Here is a 22,103-nt window from a genome sequence, read left to right as displayed (position 1 = left end):
AGTGATGATGGCAGTGATGCTCGTGATAGAGATGATGGTGATGTTGGTGATGCTCGAGAAGGTGGTAGATGGTGATGCTGGATAAGGTGATTTTGCAAATGGCGGAGATGACGCTGATGATGGCAGTGAGGCTGGAGAAGGTGATGGAGATGAAAGTGGTGATGATGATGCTGAGCAAGGTGATTGTGGAGATAATGGAGATGGTGGAGATGGGCATGATGGTAATGTCAACCAATTGACCAGTCATCCAGTGATCAAGAATCACTAATTGAATTTACTTCAGGCGCTTTACAAAGTATAAAAGTATAAGAATCATTAAGATATGATAAAACACTAAGATATTGATTAAATATAAAAAAAAATAAATGTTCTTCTAAAAAGGCAAGTTTTAAGAATACGCATAACAGCTTCAATAGATGGTCTTTTGCTGACAGTTCTAGGAAAAGAATAACCGAGGTGCTGAGATCTTAGAAGCTCTACTTCCAAAATTTCGTATTGGCACATGTTTGCCTAAAATAATAGGATCCTGACTAGACCGTAGAGAACGAGCTGGTACAAAAAGAAACAAAAATTTCTTTCCGAATTCATCATACTGGTTCATTAGCAAATTAAAATTTAATACGACAGGCATAAGATTCAGAGAAGAAGATGACTGAAAAATACTTGACTATTGACATTACGGAGATGTCTAGAAGATTTGATATTTAAAGACTTAAAGGTTTGACCAAAGCAAAGTCACAGGATACAGTAGAAAGATATGAAATCATAGGATTTTGTATAGAACATTATAAAAATAGAATGATAAAAAACAAAAAAAGCAGATAACTGTTATATTGAAAACAATAATTCGGAGGAAAGCAATACGATTTTCGGTAAAAGGCAGAAACCCTAAATATACCCGTAGTTTTCCACACGAGAAAAAATAATCAACTCAAATTCATTCATGATAAAATCTTGGACACGTTCTTTGCTAGTTTTCACGTGTCTTTCAGTTGTATGACAAATTTGGTGTCGAATTGTGCATAGTAGTTGCAAATATAACTCACCAAACACCGGAATATTTCCACGTAAAGACAACGCCACAGGTCCCCATTGCATACGCCGCGATCATATCATGTTCATTTCCACGTAAGTTGGCACATAAGTATCTCGAAATGCATTGACTTATTACTTAAAAGGAAGCTCGTAGTTTTTATATGGCTTTGGCTGTTCGATTCTAAAATTATAACTTTTTCCAGCTCTTGTCAAACCATCCTTTTTCCGGGGATCTTATTTCGTGGACGGAGGCCTGCTACATAATTTTCCCATGAACGCATTCGATGGTGAGTACTTGGTAACAAATGAATTACATTGACGCATCCTTTTAGAAAAATATGAGATATATGAAAATGACATGATATGACTTAATGAGATAATTCTAAATAACGAGACGAGTAGTGTTATATACGTTAAGTTTTTATTTGACGCACGAGCCTTCGCTACTAACGTATAGAAGCTTCATCAGGTGAATGAGTGAATTCACCTGATGAAGCTTCTACATATTAGTAACGAAAGCTCGAGCGTCAAATAAATACTTAACCTTTAAGAAAGCAATAATTACAAAATTATCTCAAAAATTATAAAGGCTGGTATTTGAGCATGGATCCGGACAAAGATTACTTCGCGATGTTTGACAAGAATGTAGAACCATTTGGCACCATCAATAAAAAAACTTTCGGGCTTCATCTGGTAATTATTCCTGGAAAATGGTAATCGTTCGGTGAATAATCAATACGCCGATTGCACATGCGAATAAATTATTCCGTTGTTGATTAAATCACTAGTTTGACATGGACGAGGAAGAACACGGAAAAGCTGATTTCTTTGAAAAATGGAAATACGAGTGGCCAAAGCATCCTGATACTAGACTTGCACGGTAAAACTACAACCGCATTCTGTTCATGCAAAATGTTACAGCATCCGTTGCATAGTTGATTAAACTTAAATTCGTTAACTTCTAAACTTCTGAATGAGTCAAATCATGTTCACTGTGTTTCAAAAATATTGTGCAAAGTTCCGGGATACAGTAGAAATTAAGTAACTATCGTTTCTATCGTTTGTAAATCGGCATACCCAGCCATAGCAACATGGTTTGATCGAAATATGGTTAAATCCTAGAAAAAAAACAAAAACACATGCCAGGCCAACTGAACCTGGCTTTGCTGCAGTTATGTTAACTTTCCTTTACCAGAAAACGCGGTGAAGAGACAATCGCGAAAAGAACTGGGCATGTAAAGAATGTCAAACTAGCCGGGGCAATGAAACGTGTTATCCGTAGTCTACATACATCTGACGAAAATAATGACCGATTAATCGATGCAGATGAACTGAGAACCGCCTTTGAAAATGTAAGACGTTTGTTGCAAAATTATCATTACATAGTATATACATGTTAACACAACAGTTCAACTTAATTGATACGTACGCATGATAGCAATTTGATCTACATTTTCAGAAGGATCTGCTGTCAGATGAAGACTTTCGCCTACTTTTTAATGAGGACCGGGATAAATGTGATGAAATGTTGAAAGCTTTGGATCGGAATTCGAACAACCAGGTACATTGGGCCTTGTTCCGAGTGATTTTCTGAACTCACTGCTCACAGGTTGTCAAGTTCGAAAACGACTATCGATATATAACGCCCTGGGATTAAGAAGCAGTATTGTCGAACTCATCTTTTTAGGTCTCGCACGCGGAGGTAATGTCGTTCATCAGGGATCGTGGTTACAGTATGGACAAGTTGTTATTGGGATCGGAAATTGATGTCGTAAACCCGACGTCTCTTTTCGGATATATTTGGAACGTCATAAAAGCAATGCAAATTCGTATCCGCGCACTCTCGAAAAAAGTCAGTAATCAACCGAATGCGTTGAGTTACCGCTTCCCGAAACAACTTATATAGAAAATTTGTTCGGTTTATTCTTGTTTCAGCCCGAGGACGAAGACAGATCGGCGTGTCTCTATACAAGCTACATAAAAACTATTGATGCGGATCTCGATATGGAGGACAAAAAATTCTGCATGAAGGTAATTTAAACGTATCGTGGAAACAGTACACAGATGACACTTCATGGAGTGTAGTGGTTTACCACTGAACTAAAATATTTCAAATGAAATTATATATTGTACTCCAATCAAGGTTTATACATAATTCGGATGTTTATATCAATGACGCAAAAGTTGATTATTGGCTGGTTAAATATCTTCTTCACATATGACAAGACGAAGATTTAGAATTTCATATGTTTCCGATATCCCAAAATCACTGTTAGTGCCTATTGAATTTTCCTTTCAGCTCGGCTGGATGAGCTTTCTACATCATTTCGAAAATTAGCAATCTGTTCCTCCACAGTGTCCGACGATGTTACCACAGGTTGGGTACAGATGATCACAGAGCGCTGTTGAGTAGAAACAACCACTTCCAGGACTGGTGAATAATCAAGTAGATAACAATGACGTGGAATATTTCTCGACAAGTTAAAAATAATTAGATAAAATCAGCTGAAATGAATCGTTCCTATATATATATTAGTAATTGATTTTTGACGCCCTAAAAACTGTTATAAGAATGTTAGTTTACACTGATTACTACTATTCGTCATTTAAGGGCTCCTGTGTGAGTCGATGTGCACTACGTCATTAATATTGATGTTTCAAAATAACAATTACAGTCGTAAATTTTGCTGTTTATTTCGTAATCATATTTCATAACTTTTATTTTATATTCGAAAAACTTCACTACGTCATCAACATATCGGGGATAGACTGGTTGTTGGTCAATTCAATTCAATTATTGATATATTCAAATTGAAAACAAAAATATTTTTGGTCCTAGATACTATTTTTATTTTACATTAGAACCCGTCAACAGAATTAAGCAATGTGAGCGTAATTTCTAGTGGCGTCAATAAACATTCAACATTGTTTTCTTCTTTATACAATTTCGTTATATTAAGATTTATTTCTGGGTTACTTTCGCGTTCGCTATAGTAAAAGCCAAACCACTATACGACGTCACTGATCTTGTTGGCCGTGGGTGTTCTGCAAAATGAAAATACCCTTTTTTTCTTAGCCCTTTTTATAAAAAATGACGAAGAAGGTGCAACCTTCCAATCATTTAGTGTGTTTCTCCCTGGATTAGTTCGTTGAAAGCTCCATGTAATATATGTCAACTGTTTATCGTGGCATATGATGGCATAGCTACTTGAAAATTTATTTATTCCACCACAGAAACGTTTGCAAGATTCCAATTGAAAATACAGTCGTCGAATATGCGTCGATTACGGAGTTGACCCTTAGTGGATCAGCGTTTGTCGTAGTATAGTGACCGAATCCAGTATTCATTGGCAAATTATTCTAAGTTCGTTCGTGGAAATTGAAGATTTCACTTCCATCGAGCGAGGTCGGGCCAGATCCACGGAACATAAAGCAAACAACGAATGGACAGGCGTTCAATTGTAGTTCGTCGTCCGAACGACGAACCAAAACTGAATGCATAGCTCGCTAGGACTAAAGTTCCAAATGGCAGGTTCCGTTCGTTGACGGCAGGATCTGAACCTGCGCGGGAAGATCCCAATGGATTTCTAGTCCATCGCCTTAACCACTCGGCCACGACTACACGATATATGTTAGAGGCCAAGAAAACGAAAAGTGATTACGAATAAGAATTTTAAGATAAAACCCACTATCTACAGATTAAAAGAATTAAAAACAAGAATTTATTTATTCAATCTAAAATATGTAAATAAATTCTTGATTTTTAATTCTTTTAATCTGTAGATATTGGGTTTTTATCTTATTATCCGTTCACCACGTTTGAGTGTGGTTGTCGTTCTACGAATAAGAATTTATTTAAGCCCGCCGCACACGGCACCGAAAAAAACTTTTTTTTCTCGTGAAAATACGTTTTTTTCATGTTTGTTTTGTTATGCCGTGTGAAGGGGAGTCAAAACACAGAACGCCGAACAGAAAAACGTTTTTCGCAAGAAAAAAACGTTTTTTCACGATTTGCCGTGTGCGGCGGGCTTTACGCTCCAACCATTTCTATTTTACAAGGAGCGAATGTATGACATATGCGTATACAACTACTAACAAAACAAGACTTTAAGTGATAAAAATTTATGAAAATATGAAACATAACACCATCATTAACAAACTAAGCATTAAGTATTTAGAATATATACAATTTACACTAATGGAGGGATCTCTTTGCATATAAGCCTGGTTTAATGAATTAGGCCAATTGGACCAATAGGTTTTTTCAAAATATCATGGGTATTAAAGGTTAGCCAATTAAGGAACAGCCAGAAAAACTTACAGTACGAACCGATTAGCTTGATCATGAGTGAGGACAGAACAGTTAACGGCCCATCAGTTCAATCAACATTTTGTAAGGCTCAGAAAGGATTTGGTTAGAGGGTCGTCAACTAGTAAGACATGTCAGTGACTATTTTGTCGTTGATTCTGAATTTCGTCGTAAAATTGAAAAGAAGCATAGGCCGGTACCTGGTAAGCTCAACGGGATGCATCAAACTACTCTCACATCTAACATGTTCGTTCTCTGATCGTTTTATCCGGCTCTCAAAACATACCACGATTTTCAGATTTCTCATAATTTGAAAAATCGTTTATTCCTGGCAGGACATTAATTATCCAAATGTGAAAAAATACCATAGTGGATTAGTCGTGTCCACCCGCTGGACCCTCAATGGGCACACAAGTTGGAATGATTAGCATAGGGAAGAGCAATATAGAAGCATGCATGTCATTTTATCTAAAAGAAATGTTCACCGGTATAAAAGCAGCATCTGACGTTGAAAATTCTAACCCGCCCATATTTCATTCATCCATATACGCAAACCTTTCCCAATATTTTGATCCAGTTTTACTCATTTTATTTTCAAAAAACTTGTATAATTGTTCGTTAAACTTATGAGTTTTCAAAAGCGTTTTTAACATAAGGTTTTGAATTAGGCTTGACACTCCAGCACTTGGCCACACGTCACCCAAGTCAATATTTCTCGTAACCAAAAAAATTAGGGAAGGGATTACAGCCTGGAAATCCCCAACAATCGTTCTCTTCGCGACTACGTGTATTTATTTCCTTCTTTATCCTTAAAGCTTCTTTATCCTTACTGCTTTTTCCTTATTTCCTTCTTAGGGCCCGGTTCCACAGTTGTGAGTTAGAGTTAACTCAGAGATAAAATCAGTTCATTTTCAAAGTTTTAACTCTAATGGTTAAATTCAACTCAGCTCTGTGGAATTTGATCCGGATTTCCAGGACCATTGATATTATTAGAATTGTTTCCTACGTCGGACTTTCACTAGCTACCTCGCACCAAGTTCCTCATCCAAAGCGATCAAATATAAACGGGCGGTACTGTATCATTGGCCAACTAGATATCGTGTCCTTTTGTCGATTATTCTGCAGTCAAATATACGAGTTTATAATGAAGATGACTCATAGTAATGCAGAGGTTTCAATCTGCAGTCTGGGCTCACTTCTTCAGGGGCCGGTTCCATAGTCATGCCTTAGACTTAAGACTAGTCTAAGACTATTTTAGTTATAAAGCTAATCTAACAGCTTTAGACCAGTCTTAAGATTTAAGACCACTTTTGGACTTAAGTCTCGACTATGGAACCGGCCCCCAGATGTTTGACTATTGCAGACAATTGGTGATGTGCAACGGGTTTTAGGTTGGCATCCTCTAGGCACCAGTGTAGTTTATGCATGTCTCCGAGCCTCGTTAAACAGCTTTAGAAATACACACTACAATAATATTTATGTTCAGAACATCTTTTTTAGTTTTGCACTTTTACCGAATATTACAATGCATGATAGAAATGGATTAATCATCGGTTAGTTAGGACAGCACCTGCCGATTATTCCAGCAATACCTGCGCAACAGCCAGCCTTCGGTCCACCAACCACCCAAATTGTTGACGGCACTCCACGGCATTTGCAAGGAACTCCTCTCTTTTCGACCTCAACTCCTGCAATATTATGTATAAACTATTAAACGGTTAACTAACTTTGATATCGACGAGTTTGCATTGAACGAAAAATTACCTTCTGCGGCAATGGCTCCAATGACCAAGAACAAGGCCAACGCGATAAACAGAGTCTTATACATATTCTGAAAATAAGATTTCGAGAATTTATTTTAATTCCAAAAAATGCTGGGACAGAACTATGAATTGAACTACTCTCAATATCTATATTTGCCTACTGCGAAGACAAATTCAGCATATTGCTATTAAGTAGAAACATAAGACTCATAAGATACAATGAAGAAACCAATGTGAAGCGATTTAAGTTGAATTATATGTGTATGATAATGCAGGGATTACTATCGATTGACATATTACCACCGATGAGATGAGGCAGAGAAAAAAAATTATGTCAGTTGGCAAAATCTTTATATTGAACCTGAAATGGACGGCAAACCTCTGTCTTAGTTCGTACGAGCCGCAGTTTGTTAACCCCTCCACTTGGCAAGCATTCGACACCATGACACTTTCATTGAAAACTCATCCCCCCATAGGCGTGTGTATAACTTATTAAGTTAAGAGCCCGAAAGCCTTCTCCAAACACTCCCATATATGCTGCCGACGAGAGCTTGTCGTCACTTACCTCAGATTTTGTGAGAGCGTTGTTAAAAGGATTTGCAATAATTGACTAAAGCCGGAATTCTATCGGTATTTATAGTGTTGTAAGCTGATCATTTGCACATAAGCAGCTTTTCGCAATAAATTCTCAAAGTTGTATCTGACATGCGTGTAATCCTGCCGAACATTTAAACACACGTAATATGAATTATGTAATCATGAATAGTAATCATGAATAATGAGTTTGCGTTGGATTTGCCAGACACTAATCTCCAGCTCTCAGCTATATGCCAGACAGTAACAGTTGTCTTTGATGTATATGATATGTATATATGTATAATTCATAACTATTCTCTGGTTGTCCTAAAAGATAGGGATGGTCTTTAATCAATAGGGGTATTTTAAAATCATACCGGTATTTTTGAGTTCCAATTTATATGTTCTGTAAGTGTATGTAAAATGAAGTTGTCACGTTATGTAAGTCGTCTGTACGTCTGCGTGCAAAATTGACTAAAAGTGCGTAAGTCGTCATTTGAGAATTTATCACATTAATAAAGGCGACCCGATTTTGCAGCTAAACTATTTATAAACATAAAACTCCATTAGTGCATCGTCCCATTATTGAAGTCTTTGAACAAGTGGTTCTAACGGGGAACCTTTAGCCCGCCAGTCTGCCTCTGATGTAATCCTTAAAGCTTCGCCAAAGAACATTTTGGTCTTTAAGGACCCCTTGGAAAAAATGTTCTTTATGGAACTACCAAGAAATAAAGGGCTATTTGAAAGAACCCATCGTCAGATGTTTTTGACAAGGGTGCCAGGGGACCATTATAGATAATTTCTTTTAGGGAATAGTAAATTTCTATGTCCTAATGTATATTTACTTTTCAAATTATCATATCTAATAATATATTTATTTCTGAATTATCATTTCTGAATATTTCATTTAGATAATCTATGCGTCAAGGTGTGACACGTGTTCATATCGGAACGTGTAATGAATTTCTCATTAACCATTGAGTCATGCATATAGACAAAGATTGCTATGGTATTTGTACGTGTTGGGGTGAGAATATTTTGAACATTGACCGATAAAATAAGAATACCACGATCAAGATATTGACGAAAGAAAACATAGCGAATATGAACAGCCGGGATAGTAGTTTGGGGAACCGGCGGTAAACGGGACACCTTCCAATATCCTCGCCGAAATAGCAGTTATGATTTTTCCACCTTTCCAACATGTTTGAAGACGTCACTTTCGGACGTCTGTCCCATCCACTTCCGCTGTCGGGGCAAAGTTCTTGACATCTTGAATCCTTGATATACTGAAAATTGACGGAATGAAGCAAATCAAATATATACTTCAATAATAGAAGAAGTCCTGATTAGATAATTTTATGTGGGTGTTGGTACGATTCAAGAATATGTTACATACCACCTCTAAAATGTGTACCCTATATCTAGTTATAAAAAAAAAATTTCAGCCGCGAATAATAAAGTAATTTCTGACTCACGGTGACCTGCAACCTTTCACCAGCTTCCGTGTTAATCCAATGTTTACGTAGAAACTCATTTTTTAGATTTCTGAAGTCAATTTGGCTCAACTCCAAAACGAGGCTGTCCATTGATTCTTTGAAGTAAATTGAATTCCGCGTTCAAATCTGTATGCATTGTAAATCGATTCAGTTGCGAAAGACGTATCGTTAGCAATATTCCAGCTATGAAATACGAATGCTTTAAGCAAAAGTGCATGATACCTGACGCATGACGTTATTCTGTGAGAATTTCAATTAATTCAGATTATCTTTTATCCCTGAAGAAATACTAGTCGAAAAGCAGTGTTCAGTTTTAGGGACACCGATGAAACTTGTTAACTTGGATGGTAATAGTTGTTTCGACGCCATAAAAACCGTTACAATAATGTTTATATACATTGATGAAGTTTTCTTGCTATATTAATCGATGTCTTTTTAAAGCCATTCTATTTCTTTCTCGAGGTTTGAATTGATATAAGACTGAATATAAGATATAAGATATATGATTAGATATAAGATATGAAATTACTTTAGACTAATCTTGTCTCATTTTTCTTTTTTTTGGAATCCATAATTCGAGGAATATAAGAGTAAGTGATTAAAATGATGCGCATAAAAAAACGACAAGTCCGATCGACGTTTGGTTGACGAATTATGCACACAGAATAAACGCGGAGTTCTCGTAGGGAAACACGTAGAAGAGTTTTCTGGAAAATTCGAATGTGATATGGCCGGAAGTCGGTCGTCGGTAAGAATATGTGATTCCACCAAATGAGGGTCATTTTGAAACGAACTGAATTATTGATAAAATATAAAAAGCTATTAACTATGCATATATATAGACTACTTATAATCTCGAACCCACAAACCTCTCAAGCCAGTGGTGAGTCTAGCAAAACATTTCGTTGTCGGCAGGATTCGAACCTGCGCGGGAAGATCCCAATGGATTTCTAGTCCATCGCCTTAACCACTCGGCCACGACAACTTGATAAGCATTTGGCGATACGAATACAAAATAAACGAATACGAATTTATTCACACTCCAACCATTTCAATTGTACAAGGAGGAAACTTACTACATACGTGTATACAACTATTTAAAAAACAACACTTAAGTGATAGAAATTATAAATAAGGAAATTAATTTTGATAAATTATTTGACGCCTGCGAAAAAATGTAGAATTTTTTGGATAAGCTAATGTGGAATTGCAAATTTGAAATCGAAGTTTTAAGAAATTTGGGAAATTATGAGAATAGGCGATTGGGTAGATGATACAGACCTTGTCGACTGTAGGTTTAATTCTTTTATTGAAAATTGTCAATAATTGATAACTTGCGACCGAATTCATTCACTTTTGCCTCTAAGCTGGTCTGCAACTTCATTGCCTCCATGGTTGAGGAAAGAGCTCCCTTCTGATCTCTGCTGCATCATGACTTTGAAGCATATCGTGTGGCCCAGCCAGCCGGTCCGGCCGGTCCCCGGTTTGGCTGTCACTCGATATCCTCTTGAGTTGAAGTAGACATTGTCATTTAAAATTACTTGCTTATGTTATTCTGTATGAATTACGCACGTGTCTTGTATGTTGTATTTTCTTATTTTAAAATTTGTAACTTTTTTGAATTTGGGAATTTTATATGTAATAAGGATCAATAAAGAATTGAATTGAATTGTCACATAATACTCATGCCATCAGAGGACGTGGAGCCGTATATGACAGCTATGCTATTATGAATTGCTAATCTCATGACACCTGCATACCCCTTATATCGAACATATTTTCTAAAAACATTTGAATATTGAAATTATATGTTTACACATTTTTATATTGACGACTTGTGGCCGCCGATGAAACTCACGCCGGCCCCACACAGATCGTAGATAGCTTCGTCATTCCACCGGCATCCCCATGTCAGGGTCTTACTTTTATATCAGACTTCCAAATCGTGTATACATCCGCCATTTTGACCGAATATTCCGATTTACTTATCATTTCTATTTACGCCTGCGGCTTCTGATATAATCATACATCCTTTACTATTACAATACGTCTTCTAATGACATTCAATGCAATATAACATTTCGACGTTCAAATAGAGCTCATTATATAATCATAGGAAGAAATAGTATTTTGCCAAATAGATTGAATGTTTACACATAGACCTGTGACGTTTTGCACATCGATTTACGGTTCGTTTGTAAAATGACGCTGAATGGTTAATCTTGTTTAGGTTTCATAATGGTAACGTTTTATAAGGCGTCAAAAAATGAAAACATAACACAATCATTAACAAAATATACATTAAGTATATACAAGACGTATATACGATATACACTAATGGAGGGATCTCTATACATAAAAGCCTTGTTTAATGTATTTAGCCAAATTGACCAACAGGTTTTTCAAAATATCAAGGGTAATTAAGGTTAAGCCAAGGTTAGCCAATTAAGAAGAACTTAATTTTCCATTTCGATGGGAAATAATTGAAAAGCGCGTGTAAAAAGGGTCAGCGTAAAGCGATTTCACGTGAAGGGAACACTGATGCTACATAGCAACGTGGGGATAGCTACCTGGCAACTCATTCGTGGCGTGACCAAGCATTCTACGAAAATTACCGACAGTAACCGGAAATAACCATTTCGTAGAATTTTCGGCGCTTATCGTGGCTAGTTTCTTTCTAACATCTTTTTAGAAATCTCAATCATCAAAGCTGGCTATAAGATACAGAATCGTATTTTTTGAATGTTTAAAAACAGCAAAAAACTTCATTCCATGACGATTTCTTACATGTATAGTCACGAGTAAATTCAATCTTAGCTAAGAAAAAGAAATTGGTTTATTCTGAACAGTTTGTCGTGTATGACTTGGCTATGGGTGATCCACTTTTTATAGCCAATGGTTTTAATACCTTTTTTACAGAAACTGAACCTAGATTAGCTGCGTGTATTCCTCAAAATCAATCCTCAAAATCAAAACTCCTTTAAGAACCGAGTAGACTATAACCAATTTTAGCACCTTTATTTGCAGATTAGAAAATATTGTTAAAACGTAGATCCAAGGGTGGGTCTATCTATACAAGCTTTAAGCTTTTCCTGCTGTATTTATCAAAACATTTTATGTTGATATATTACCAATATTTCATTTATGTGTGACCATATTATAACTTGGTATAATTCTATAAGAAAGTAAATAAATAATAATGACTTTTGTTGTTGCATCCCCCGGGGAAGCGACTTCATCACGTTTTGATCGTGAAATTTCGTACGCATTCGACCAGTGCTCGGGCAACGCGTTCGACCTCGTCGTCGCGCAGGTAAGGGTGTACGGGCAGGCTAAGTATTCGCGGCTGCAGGCCGTCGACAACCGTCATCGCCGGCCGCAAATAGTCGGCGAAGGCGGGCAGTTTGTGCTGCGGTCCCGGCTCGTAGAAGACACCCGTTTGTACGCGATGCCGTCGTTCTAGGTCGTCGATGACGCGGCTTCGGTCGCAGTTGGTCGGCAGGACGACTGTGTACGCCGTCCACGAGGACGCCACGCCGGCCGGTGTCGTCGGCGTCGTGACGCCGTGCGGCGATAACAGCTGACGATATCGCTCGGCGATACGACGCCGCGATTCGATTTCGCCGGGGAAGATTTTAAGTTTTTCAAGCAGTACGGCCGCTTGGAGGGTGTCTAAACGACTGTTCATGCCGACTCGTTCGATGTGGTATTTGTGGTCCGGGCTGCGGCCGTGAGCGCGGAGACTCCAGACAGCGGCCGCTAACTCGTCGCTGTTGGTGAGTACGGCTCCGCCATCTCCGAAACATCCTAAACAGGAAAAAGAGGGACATTGAACTAGGATATTATTGATCGCATAAATAAAACGAGAACCCCACAATAAAGACGAAAAATAAGGTCCAAAAATGTTTTACTTGAGTTGGAAACTGAAAAATTGAAAACGAAAATTGAACGCATAGCCCGCTGTGGGCTGAAAGTGGACACTAACTGAAAACTACATCCATCATTGAGTTGAAAAACTAATTTGATTTATATTTGGTGGGTACACCGTGGTAATATTTATATCATACGCGAACGTGTGTGTACCGAGTCTCTTTTCAGTTTCAATTGAAAATGTATCCATAATTTCTCAAATTCTACGAATGGTGAATAAAATTCTCGCTTTTATACGAATCCTTTGAAGATTAATCGGTGCTTCTGGTGCTTCTTTAGAGACGTGTAATTTGCCTAGTCTGCATTCGTTGCAAAGTTTGATGCATTACTAAGTTGATCCAACCGGCCAATTTTGGCCTATAAGAGCACATTAAATTTCCATACTGCTGTTTCAAGTAATTTATTGCGTATTGCACTTGTTTGGATGATGTAGTTAGCCAGAAGGTTAAATTGGTTTATGTAGAAGGCTAGAAAATTGAACGGTTTTTGAACGATTTGTTCAACCGATTCACCTGCCACCTAGCGTGATAGCACGCCATACACATTTAATGAATTCGACTATAAACGTACCGAGACCCTTCGCCGGGTAGAAACTGGTTATCGTTATTTCGCAAATGTTACCCACTTTCACGCCGTTGCGCTCGGCGCCGAAGCTTTGCGCCGCGTCCTCTAAAACCCACAGGTCGTTGACTCGAGCGACGGCACCGATTGCGTCGTAGTCGGCCGGCATACCGTACAGGTCTACGACAACGACACCGGTAGGTTCGAGAGAGCTGCCTCGGGCCAACTCGATCGCTGAAAAAAAACCAAACGAAATAATTGAAACGATATGAAAATTGGTCAGATCTTCGGTATTTATGGTATAAATTGATTAGTGCGGCAATGCAATAAGCCTTTTACATGACTGCAGTGAACTGATGTAAATCTCAGTGTAGAGTTAACGAATAAAACCGACAGTTCGAGTGCAGTTTCGAGGTTCAAAACTAAACCTCAAACAGGTTTAGTTTGAACCTCGAAACTTTAAGGCAATAAACTGTTTTTACAGAAGTAACTGTCGGTTTTATTCGTTAAGCCTTTTAAAGTTTCCAGGCGCCATTATTTTGGGTACGCGCCGGGTCCGCATAGTTGAATTTTTTGTCCCTATTTGTCCCCCTTTAATTTTTTTCTTTCGTTCATACCTCTGGACTTTTTAAAGATATTACTCATTCATATACATGTACTGCAACAATGCGCGCTGGTGAAGTCATAAACATTGATATCGTCTTCCGGATAATTCAACTTAAATTATTGCTCATCTCATCCAAAAATTTGCAATTCTTACAAATTTTAATCTATATTTTTGAAATTTTCAGGATCAATAGGTATTTATATGTATTTTTCTATGTTTTTTTTTACAGTTTTCAATTATCGTTATTAGTTTTTGTGTGATAGTGGGTCAAACTTGGAAAATACATTTTCGTTTTGTCGAATCTAATTAGTTCATCCTGAAAAGCATGTCGCGTGTCGTTTGAAGTAACAGGGTCAACCCACAGCTGTCGTAAAACATGCAGTATATCGAATCCATTTCGCTATGTTAGGCTCAGACTATCCGGAGGTATCAAATACATAGTTTGGTTTTCAAATACTGAGTTAGATGTATTAGTAGAATATTATGAGTCTCAATTTCACCGCAGTACGGGACACCGTATTGTGTATTTCATAAACATTTTCATGTATTTCACATTGATATCGATTTGGTGCAGAATTAAACCGCCAACTTCGATTAATCTGAACTTAATTCCGATTATGCTGTATTTTTGAATTATTTCATACGCAACGCAGTTTGCGTTCTACTCCGCAAGAAGCACACAATATATTACCTTTTGCGAGGCTCGTCTCGTCCATGTTGTACGTATCTTGCCGCACATCGACGAATACGGGCGTTGCGCCGGCCACTATGATCGCTTCAACCGTGGAGCAGCACGTGTTCGCCGGCACGAATACCGCCTGATGCGGCCGAGTGGCGCCTTTCGCAGTCAAAGCCAAACGCAACGCGTCGGTGCCGCAGGCGCAGGTGATGACGTGTTTACAACCGCAGAATCGAGACAATTCTCCTCCCAACTGAGCCATTTCTGGGCCGAATATAAACTTGCAGCTATCGATTACCGATATCACGCGGGCTTTAACTGGTTTATCGACCACCTTCAGTTGTCGCTCCAAACCGGCTAGAGTGATCGGGGCCGGTGGGGGCGGTTCGCAACCGGCGGTCGCTGTCGGTGCGCGCCGAGAGCTATCGCAGGTTTCATCGCTACCAACCACCGCCTGGTGGAGAGGTTTGCATCTTTTATCGGATTTTTCGTTGGTGACTAGAGGGAGCTGAGAGATATCACCATCCATTGCAAGGTCGGTGTGAGGACACGCGGCGGTTAGTTCATCACGCTTGTCGCTCGCCGAGCCGCGCTGAACGGCCGGGTTACCGTGCACGGGTGCGTACTTGTCGTTTTCTTTACGCGAATTCGGAGCTCGAATCTGTTGCCCATTTAAATATTCATCGACTATGCGCCAGGATCCGTCGGTTAGGAGAGACTCGTGCGCAAGCTCCAAGACGCACGCGACGTAGGCGCCGAAGTCGTTGCACGCCCACGATTCCGGATAACCATCTCCACCGTTTGACTCGATCGCCTTCGCGAACGCGGAGTGCTCCGACATTAGCAGCTCCTCTTCGCGACAGGCGACGAAAAATCCACCGTCACCAGCGTCCGGCGTCAAGGTTAACCAGCTCGCCGCGTCCTGGCCGGTGTAGGCCGGGTAGAATTTCAGTTTCTGGCCCCTGGGCAGCGTGTCGTTAAACACGAATGCGCCTTCCGTACCGTTCACGACGATTTTGTGTTCCACAACCGGAAAACCCCGCGCAATCGCCGACATCGTTTTCAGCGCGCCGTCATCGCCATTATCGCCGAACTCCATGCGAATGTCGACCTCTTGCGTCGGCTCTCCCACCGCTCTCAGTCTCCGGGGTAGCCGACAACCATTGATCGCTAGGATGACGGCCACGTCGTGCGGTCCAAGAGACCAGTGAACCTGGATGTTGGCGCACGAACGTCGGCGATAGCGATGAGTTCGTACGTTCGTCACGTCACCGATCGCGCCACTCTCGATCGAGCGCAGCATCATTCTGACGGCGCCCTGGTGCAGCATATGATACCCGGTCGTTACCAGCAGACGGCGCTCGTCGGCCAGACGTACTAGTGCCCGCGCCTGCGCGTACGACGTCGTCATCGGTGTCTCGACCAGCACGTGTTTACCAGCTCGTAACGCGCGTTCAGCCAGGTCGAAGTGGCTGCGGTCGGGCGTGGCTATGACCACGCCTTCGACGGAAGCGTCGGCGAGCATCTCGTCGAGGCTGTAGACGATGACGTCCGGCTTAGTTTGGCGAATGGCCGCGATGGCCGCCGCGTCCGAGTCGCATACGCCGGCCAGCGAGCCGCGTTCGATCAAAACCCGTACGTGGTCCTTGCCCCAGTGGCCGCAGCCTATGACTCCTATTTTTATCATTTTGCTTCGTTGCCTAGAATGATGACAATGCTAATTATGATAAGAATGTCGGTTATTGTTATGATAATGTTTATAGTTGCAATATAATGACAATGACAAAAATAATAATTATTATTGTAATGATTATAATGATAAAAATGACAATGATAACATTGAAACAAGAACATAAAATTAGGTAACCACTTCCCTAGAAAGACATCTCTACAATAATAGCGACTTCGCGTTGGGGACAAGACATTTCTTATCAGAACGCAGAAATTCATGTCTGAACTGCTAGGGCAGCATTGGCTCCAAAACCAATATTCTATCCTATCTCACAACTGCAGCAATGCTGACTTACATGCGACTTACAATATACAGTCGTTGGGGACTGAATCTTTTAAATTTAACATTTTTCTACCTATATTTCCGTTACCCGCGGCTACCACGGTCACGGGAAATCTTCAGCACCGCGTGATATTCATACATGAACATCATAAAATGGCCCTACTCAATTCATGAGCAGTTAAACTACTCTACATATTTTGTTTTCTAACTATCGTTCCGTTAACCGCGGCTTCTACGGACACAAGCATAGGACAAGTCCCCGAGATCGGACACGTTTTTGCGGGCAAGGGATATCACATCTATAGGCTACTAATAGCTCATACTAAATTCACTTGCAATATCTATCGAAAAGTTGGAAGTTTATACTTTAAAGAAAAAACGCCCGTGGTTTCCACGGATTTATCGCTAGTTGTACGGATAATACGAATAAGATATATTACGTAAATATCTATGTATGCATTGTACAAGAAAGCAGCCAGTGTAATTTGAGCCCATACCCGCTGTTCAATTAGAACTACCATAAACCTTGAAATAAATGATATCGATTATTTCCAAACGGTTCGATTTTACATCTCTGCGTTAATGATATATATATGTTACCGGAATATCGAAATAATTTGTCCCTTAGGTTGCCCCGCTGCAATTTTACATCAGCATATATTTATATCTATGTATAAAACAAAATAATTGTATATTATCATTCTGTAAATTTTTGTATCTATTGATTTAAAATATTCAGGAAATAAACGAATACATGAATAATTTCTTACTGGCTGCTCCCGATTACCATCGCACTCGGATCCATCGAAACAAAGGTCCAACAATATATCGAAGATAGGTGATTCTTAGAATTCAGATTTGACGATCAACTCCTACATTTGAATCCTGTCAGTAGGTCGTCTAGTACCTAGTTGAAACCGACCGGGTAATAGGAAATTCAAAGCCAGCTCTTTTACTCGTCTACGCACGACAGTCATTAAACGCACTCGAAGTGTACAGAGTGGTAGCTGGGCGACTGCGGTGCGAAATTGTAATTTGTTCACATTTCTGGTCTGCAAATTGACCTACTTAAGTAACGTTATGTACTGTTTATTATTCATTTTTTTCTTATTCAGAAATCTATTCAATCAGTCCCTCTATGCTCGGCATATGTAATAGATTGAACATGAAAAACTTTTTTTTTTAAAGTCATAAATCTATTCAATCAGTTACAGACGCTATGCATAGGTAATAAACAGCTAGCATTAACCCCTATACATATATACATGAGTATATACATCAGTAGTCTATTGTTTAAGCAAAATAAGTAAAAGGATATTTTTGATGATATCGTGTAATCGAAGCGCGGGTAGTTTAAGAGCAGATGATTTTTAGTAAAGAATGTCCCATTGTTGTTTTATGATCTTTTTCTGCATTGCTAATACGTTATTCGAAGGGTAGCGTGTAAGTGGAGGAGGATGGTTGATTTTTTCGAGATATATAGAAATACGCTCTAAATTCTGATTAAAAATTATCCAACGGTGGGAATTTAATTCGCATAATTCATGACTCCCTGGAATGAGCTTATAGCGCATTTATTTCGGATTTCGATTTAGCAGAATGACGATACTGATATAATGTGTATAACTATTATCGACATTTCTACAACTGCTGGCTCCTGGGCATGTCGTTATTCGGGATATCCCAGAAAATGCTGCCTTAATATTTGATATGCATAACAAGTGATGATTTAAGTTGCATCAGCATATATCGAGTCAAATATCTGGCGCAAAGACTAAAATGAATATCGATAAATATATCGGGAGTAAGGAATGAGCATCCTCGCGCTCTGTGGCCAATACAAACCCATAACCCTGGCCGCAGACCGTTCATTGTTCTATTACGTACATTGCCCACGATTTCTTGGGTGGACTGGTTCCCGCTCAAAGCCATATATCTAGCCCATCAGATGCGTTTTTACCGGCACGACGTTTGCACTACAAATACCATACATCTGATTGGCTATGTAAATATACTGGTGGGCGCTGAGTGGATACCTGTCCGCCCAAGAAATCGTGGGTGCTGTGATAGACAAACGAACGAACGGTTTGCGGCCAGAGTTATTTTGGCCAGGGCTTCAGCGGGCGGTAATCATACCCTGGCAAGTGAGGATGGGAATGAGAATAATTGAGAAAGATGTCGTAATAAACAGTGGAAAAGTAAGAAACGTAATCTTTTATTTACGCAGAACTTTTGCCTAGTCACTTCTATCTACAGCTAACCGCACAATTATTAATAATTATTACCCGGGGATAGGTAATTATCGGCATGATATTAAAACGTTTAAGCGCCATATGTAGTTATCATCAGGTGCAGTGTAACCCGATTTGAAAAAAAAACATGCACTATTACTGCGCCAGACGGCTCATTACATATATTAGGTATTTCACATTGTCGCGGTGTATGTAGACCTAGACATCTCCGGCCGTATCTCGTGTATATATAACAAAATGAATATCCATAGTACTGAAATCAATCCATGCATTTAGAATCCATGTTTCATCAAGTTGACCATAACTTATTTCCAACAATCGAGCCTTATACTCGCCTGATCATGCCTTATCATCCTGGGGGATGCCCATATCGCGACCAGACAGCAAGTTGTATCCGGGTCGAGCTTTGAGAAGCGAGACTTAGGCCTTAAGAATTAACAAAAATCTTGCCAATCAAAAATCCAACAATTTGTTATCCACCTACATATTAAATAATCTTTCAATAAGTTAACCGAAAAATGATGATAACACCAATAATCCAACGATAATCCTAATGAAACCTAAATAGATAAAAGCCTTCAATAATCCTGCAGAAAAAGTAAATCCAATAGCTCGGCATCATTGAATTTACATGTTGACAAAGGTTAACCTACGTAACATATATTTTCAAACTATATCTGGCGGATTGGTCTAACGAAGATTAATACCTTCTCAGTGGCGGTTGACATATTTTCTCCGGGACGAATTCATTTCGCATAGAGCACACACCGCACGGTACACCACATGCAACACATAACACGCAGCACGCAACACGCAACGCACACGGCACACGGCAAAAAATCACTGTTTGTTCGAGAAGATTCGGTTTCCACTTCCAAACCTAAACCTTACAGCTGGTAACAACACTCGATTAACGAATGTCACCAGACTACCGCAAACAGGGGACGCCGAGACGATTTTAATTTAATTGATGTTCCACGAACAAATCACGTCTACGACGATGATTATTACCAATTATTACACGTGACGAATCTGGGTCGTAACAGTAAAGTGGAACCTCGTTACACCGAATTTCACGGTACCAGAAAATATGTTCCTCATAACCGGTAGTTTGTTGTATCCAGTATGAAATTAATCAAATTGTGTTACTTGTAAAATTCTATATTCCTTTGTAGTATCCGATGAATCGTTGAATCCAAGTTCGTTATAACGAAGTTCCACAGTAGAAAGAAGATTCAACTCTTCGTATTTCACACTGTTCATATAGCCTGATGCAGAATATTCTGTATCCTACTGTTAGTTGCGTAAAGCACTAGATTATGTATGTAAGCGACTGGGGTTTTCGTCTACGTTGCTGATTTAAATGCCTATACTATGAAACATATACAAATTGTTTTTTATGAGCTTGTGCATCACTCGATTCCAGGTACGTAGGCCCCTCGATTAACTGTTGGAGTGCGGCTTATACCCGGGTAAAAGCAAATTACCGTAAATACGCCTACGTATGTAGCCTACCGGTGTTTTAAAATGGTGGAACATTGAACAAGAACATAAGCCGTTACTATGGCAGTAAATGTTTCGATAATTCAAAAGTTTTTTTATGAATCGGAGTAAACTTTTATATTGATGAAAAATTGATAGAATATACAAAAATTGAAAAATTGTCAGTTGATTGAAAATGGTTTGAATTTTATTCTGTTGATTGGCGCTAGAGGACAATAATAAAAAATTTGAAAAAGTAGAAAATCCGATAGTAGCCAAGCATAACATTTATCGACCAGCGTTACAAATAAATGCTCTCCGAATTCCCCGACGTAAATATTTTGCGAATCGCCCGATTTTTCCTACAAAAGATTTAGAGAATCAAATTATAGCAAACTGGAATGACGAATTCTACAACCTCTGGTGAACAGAATCTCGTACCGTTAAAGCCGGCGAACCTCACGACACGTGTGGCTGCCACTGATTCGAGTTCAATTTCTTCCTCGACCGGTTCTTCCTCTGAACTGGGTTTCGAGGGACATTGCAGATCCATTGTTTGATTGTCATCTTCGACTTTTCGTGGCTGATTAATTTGTTCGATTTTCTCTGTAACAAAATGAAGTTCTTCTGCATCTCGGAAAATTGTAAAACCCTGACAAATTGAATTTGAATTGATGTCAAAATCTGTAAATTCAAATTTCCTACCTTTCAAGTCCGTGAAGCTCCGATTGCGAATTTTTGATTCTATTTGCCACGTCGGTATTTCCATTTCATTTGAACAATCTTCGATCAATTGATTTCTGTGCCTTTCTCCGACTGGACTTTCATTGGAATCGCATTCTTTTCGTTCGCTTTCGTCCACAATCTCATCTACGTTATATTCTCGCGTCCCGATAGCTTCATCTACTTGTTCTGTAATGTAATAAAACGATGCGTTTTTATAAGTTGTTTTTTTTCAAATTCTATGAATTTCACAAAATTAATATCTTCCTTACCTTTGAAAGCTATGGCGGTCTTTTTCGTTATTTTGATTTCACATATGGGTATATCCACAAGTGTTGGTTTGGTGACCAGCTGCAGAGTCAATGAAGATTTCCCTTCTATCTTATGGTTAAGCGATTTTTCTAGAATAGAAAACAACTGGAACTAGTAACGGTGTTTCTAAACTTTAGATTCAATAAGGATATTTCAACCGAAACGAAAATTACCATCGAGCGTCACAGATGCCCGGCCTCACTGGCAGAAGTAAATTCCCTTCGATCGTACAAATCTATTTGCTCTCGGCTCCCATTTCATGCGTCCATTTTCGTCCACGACTGCAAGTTTGAGCTCAGTTGCGAGTTGCTGATCGATCAAGTAAGCCTGCCACCAAGTGTTTGGAATTCTTTGCATATAC

The 22,103-nt window shown here is 39.2% G+C and overlaps 1 protein-coding gene and 2 non-coding genes across 5 annotated transcripts; all 3 read right to left on the bottom strand.

Annotated features, from left to right (window-relative positions):
* Positions 1 to 4,575: 4,575 nt before the first annotated feature.
* Positions 4,576 to 4,654, bottom strand: Trnas-aga (transfer RNA serine (anticodon AGA)). Its single transcript has one exon. It is a non-coding gene; the product is annotated as a tRNA-Ser (tRNA).
* A 5,431-nt stretch (positions 4,655 to 10,085) lies between these two features.
* Positions 10,086 to 10,167, bottom strand: Trnas-aga (transfer RNA serine (anticodon AGA)). Its single transcript has one exon. It is a non-coding gene; the product is annotated as a tRNA-Ser (tRNA).
* Positions 10,168 to 12,199: 2,032 nt separating this feature from the next.
* LOC141901581 (uncharacterized) lies at positions 12,200 to 20,542 on the bottom strand. 3 transcript variants are annotated; one of them, XM_074788908.1, is made up of 4 exons: positions 19,933 to 20,542; positions 14,972 to 16,659; positions 13,683 to 13,907; positions 12,200 to 12,989 (listed from the first exon to the last, which is right to left on the bottom strand). In XM_074788908.1, the coding sequence occupies exons 1-4, from the start codon at positions 19,980 to 19,982 to the stop codon at positions 12,421 to 12,423; spliced, it is 2,532 nt and encodes an 843-aa protein (XP_074645009.1). In that variant the 5' UTR covers positions 19,983 to 20,542; the 3' UTR covers positions 12,200 to 12,420. The 3 variants fall into 3 exon arrangements, with proteins under 3 accessions (XP_074645009.1, XP_074645010.1, XP_074645011.1); XM_074788909.1 differs by lacking the exon at positions 19,933 to 20,542 and adding an exon at positions 17,744 to 17,876; XM_074788910.1 differs by lacking the exon at positions 19,933 to 20,542 and adding an exon at positions 17,761 to 17,864.
* Positions 20,543 to 22,103: the final 1,561 nt, after the last annotated feature.

The sequence above is a fragment of the Tubulanus polymorphus genome, chromosome 3 (assembly GCF_964204645.1).
Source record: "Tubulanus polymorphus chromosome 3, tnTubPoly1.2, whole genome shotgun sequence".
Taxonomy (NCBI): domain Eukaryota; kingdom Metazoa; phylum Nemertea; class Palaeonemertea; order Tubulaniformes; family Tubulanidae; genus Tubulanus; species Tubulanus polymorphus.
The sequence above is the reverse complement of the archived record's forward strand: the minus strand, read 5'-3'. Positions and strand labels throughout refer to the sequence as shown.

Excerpts from the sequence above, each read along its gene's own strand:
- LOC141901581 (XM_074788908.1), bottom strand. The coding sequence starts at position 19,982 with ATGCGAAATGAATTCGTCCCGGAGAAAATATGTCAACCGCCACTGAGA. Across the intron at positions 16,660-19,932 it reads TGTCAACCGCCACTGAGAAG|GCAACGAAGCAAAATGATAA; the intron begins GTATTAATCTTC and ends TCATCATTCTAG. Across the intron at positions 12,990-13,682 it reads CTACCCGGCGAAGGGTCTCG|GATGTTTCGGAGATGGCGGA; the intron begins GTACGTTTATAG and ends TTTCCTGTTTAG.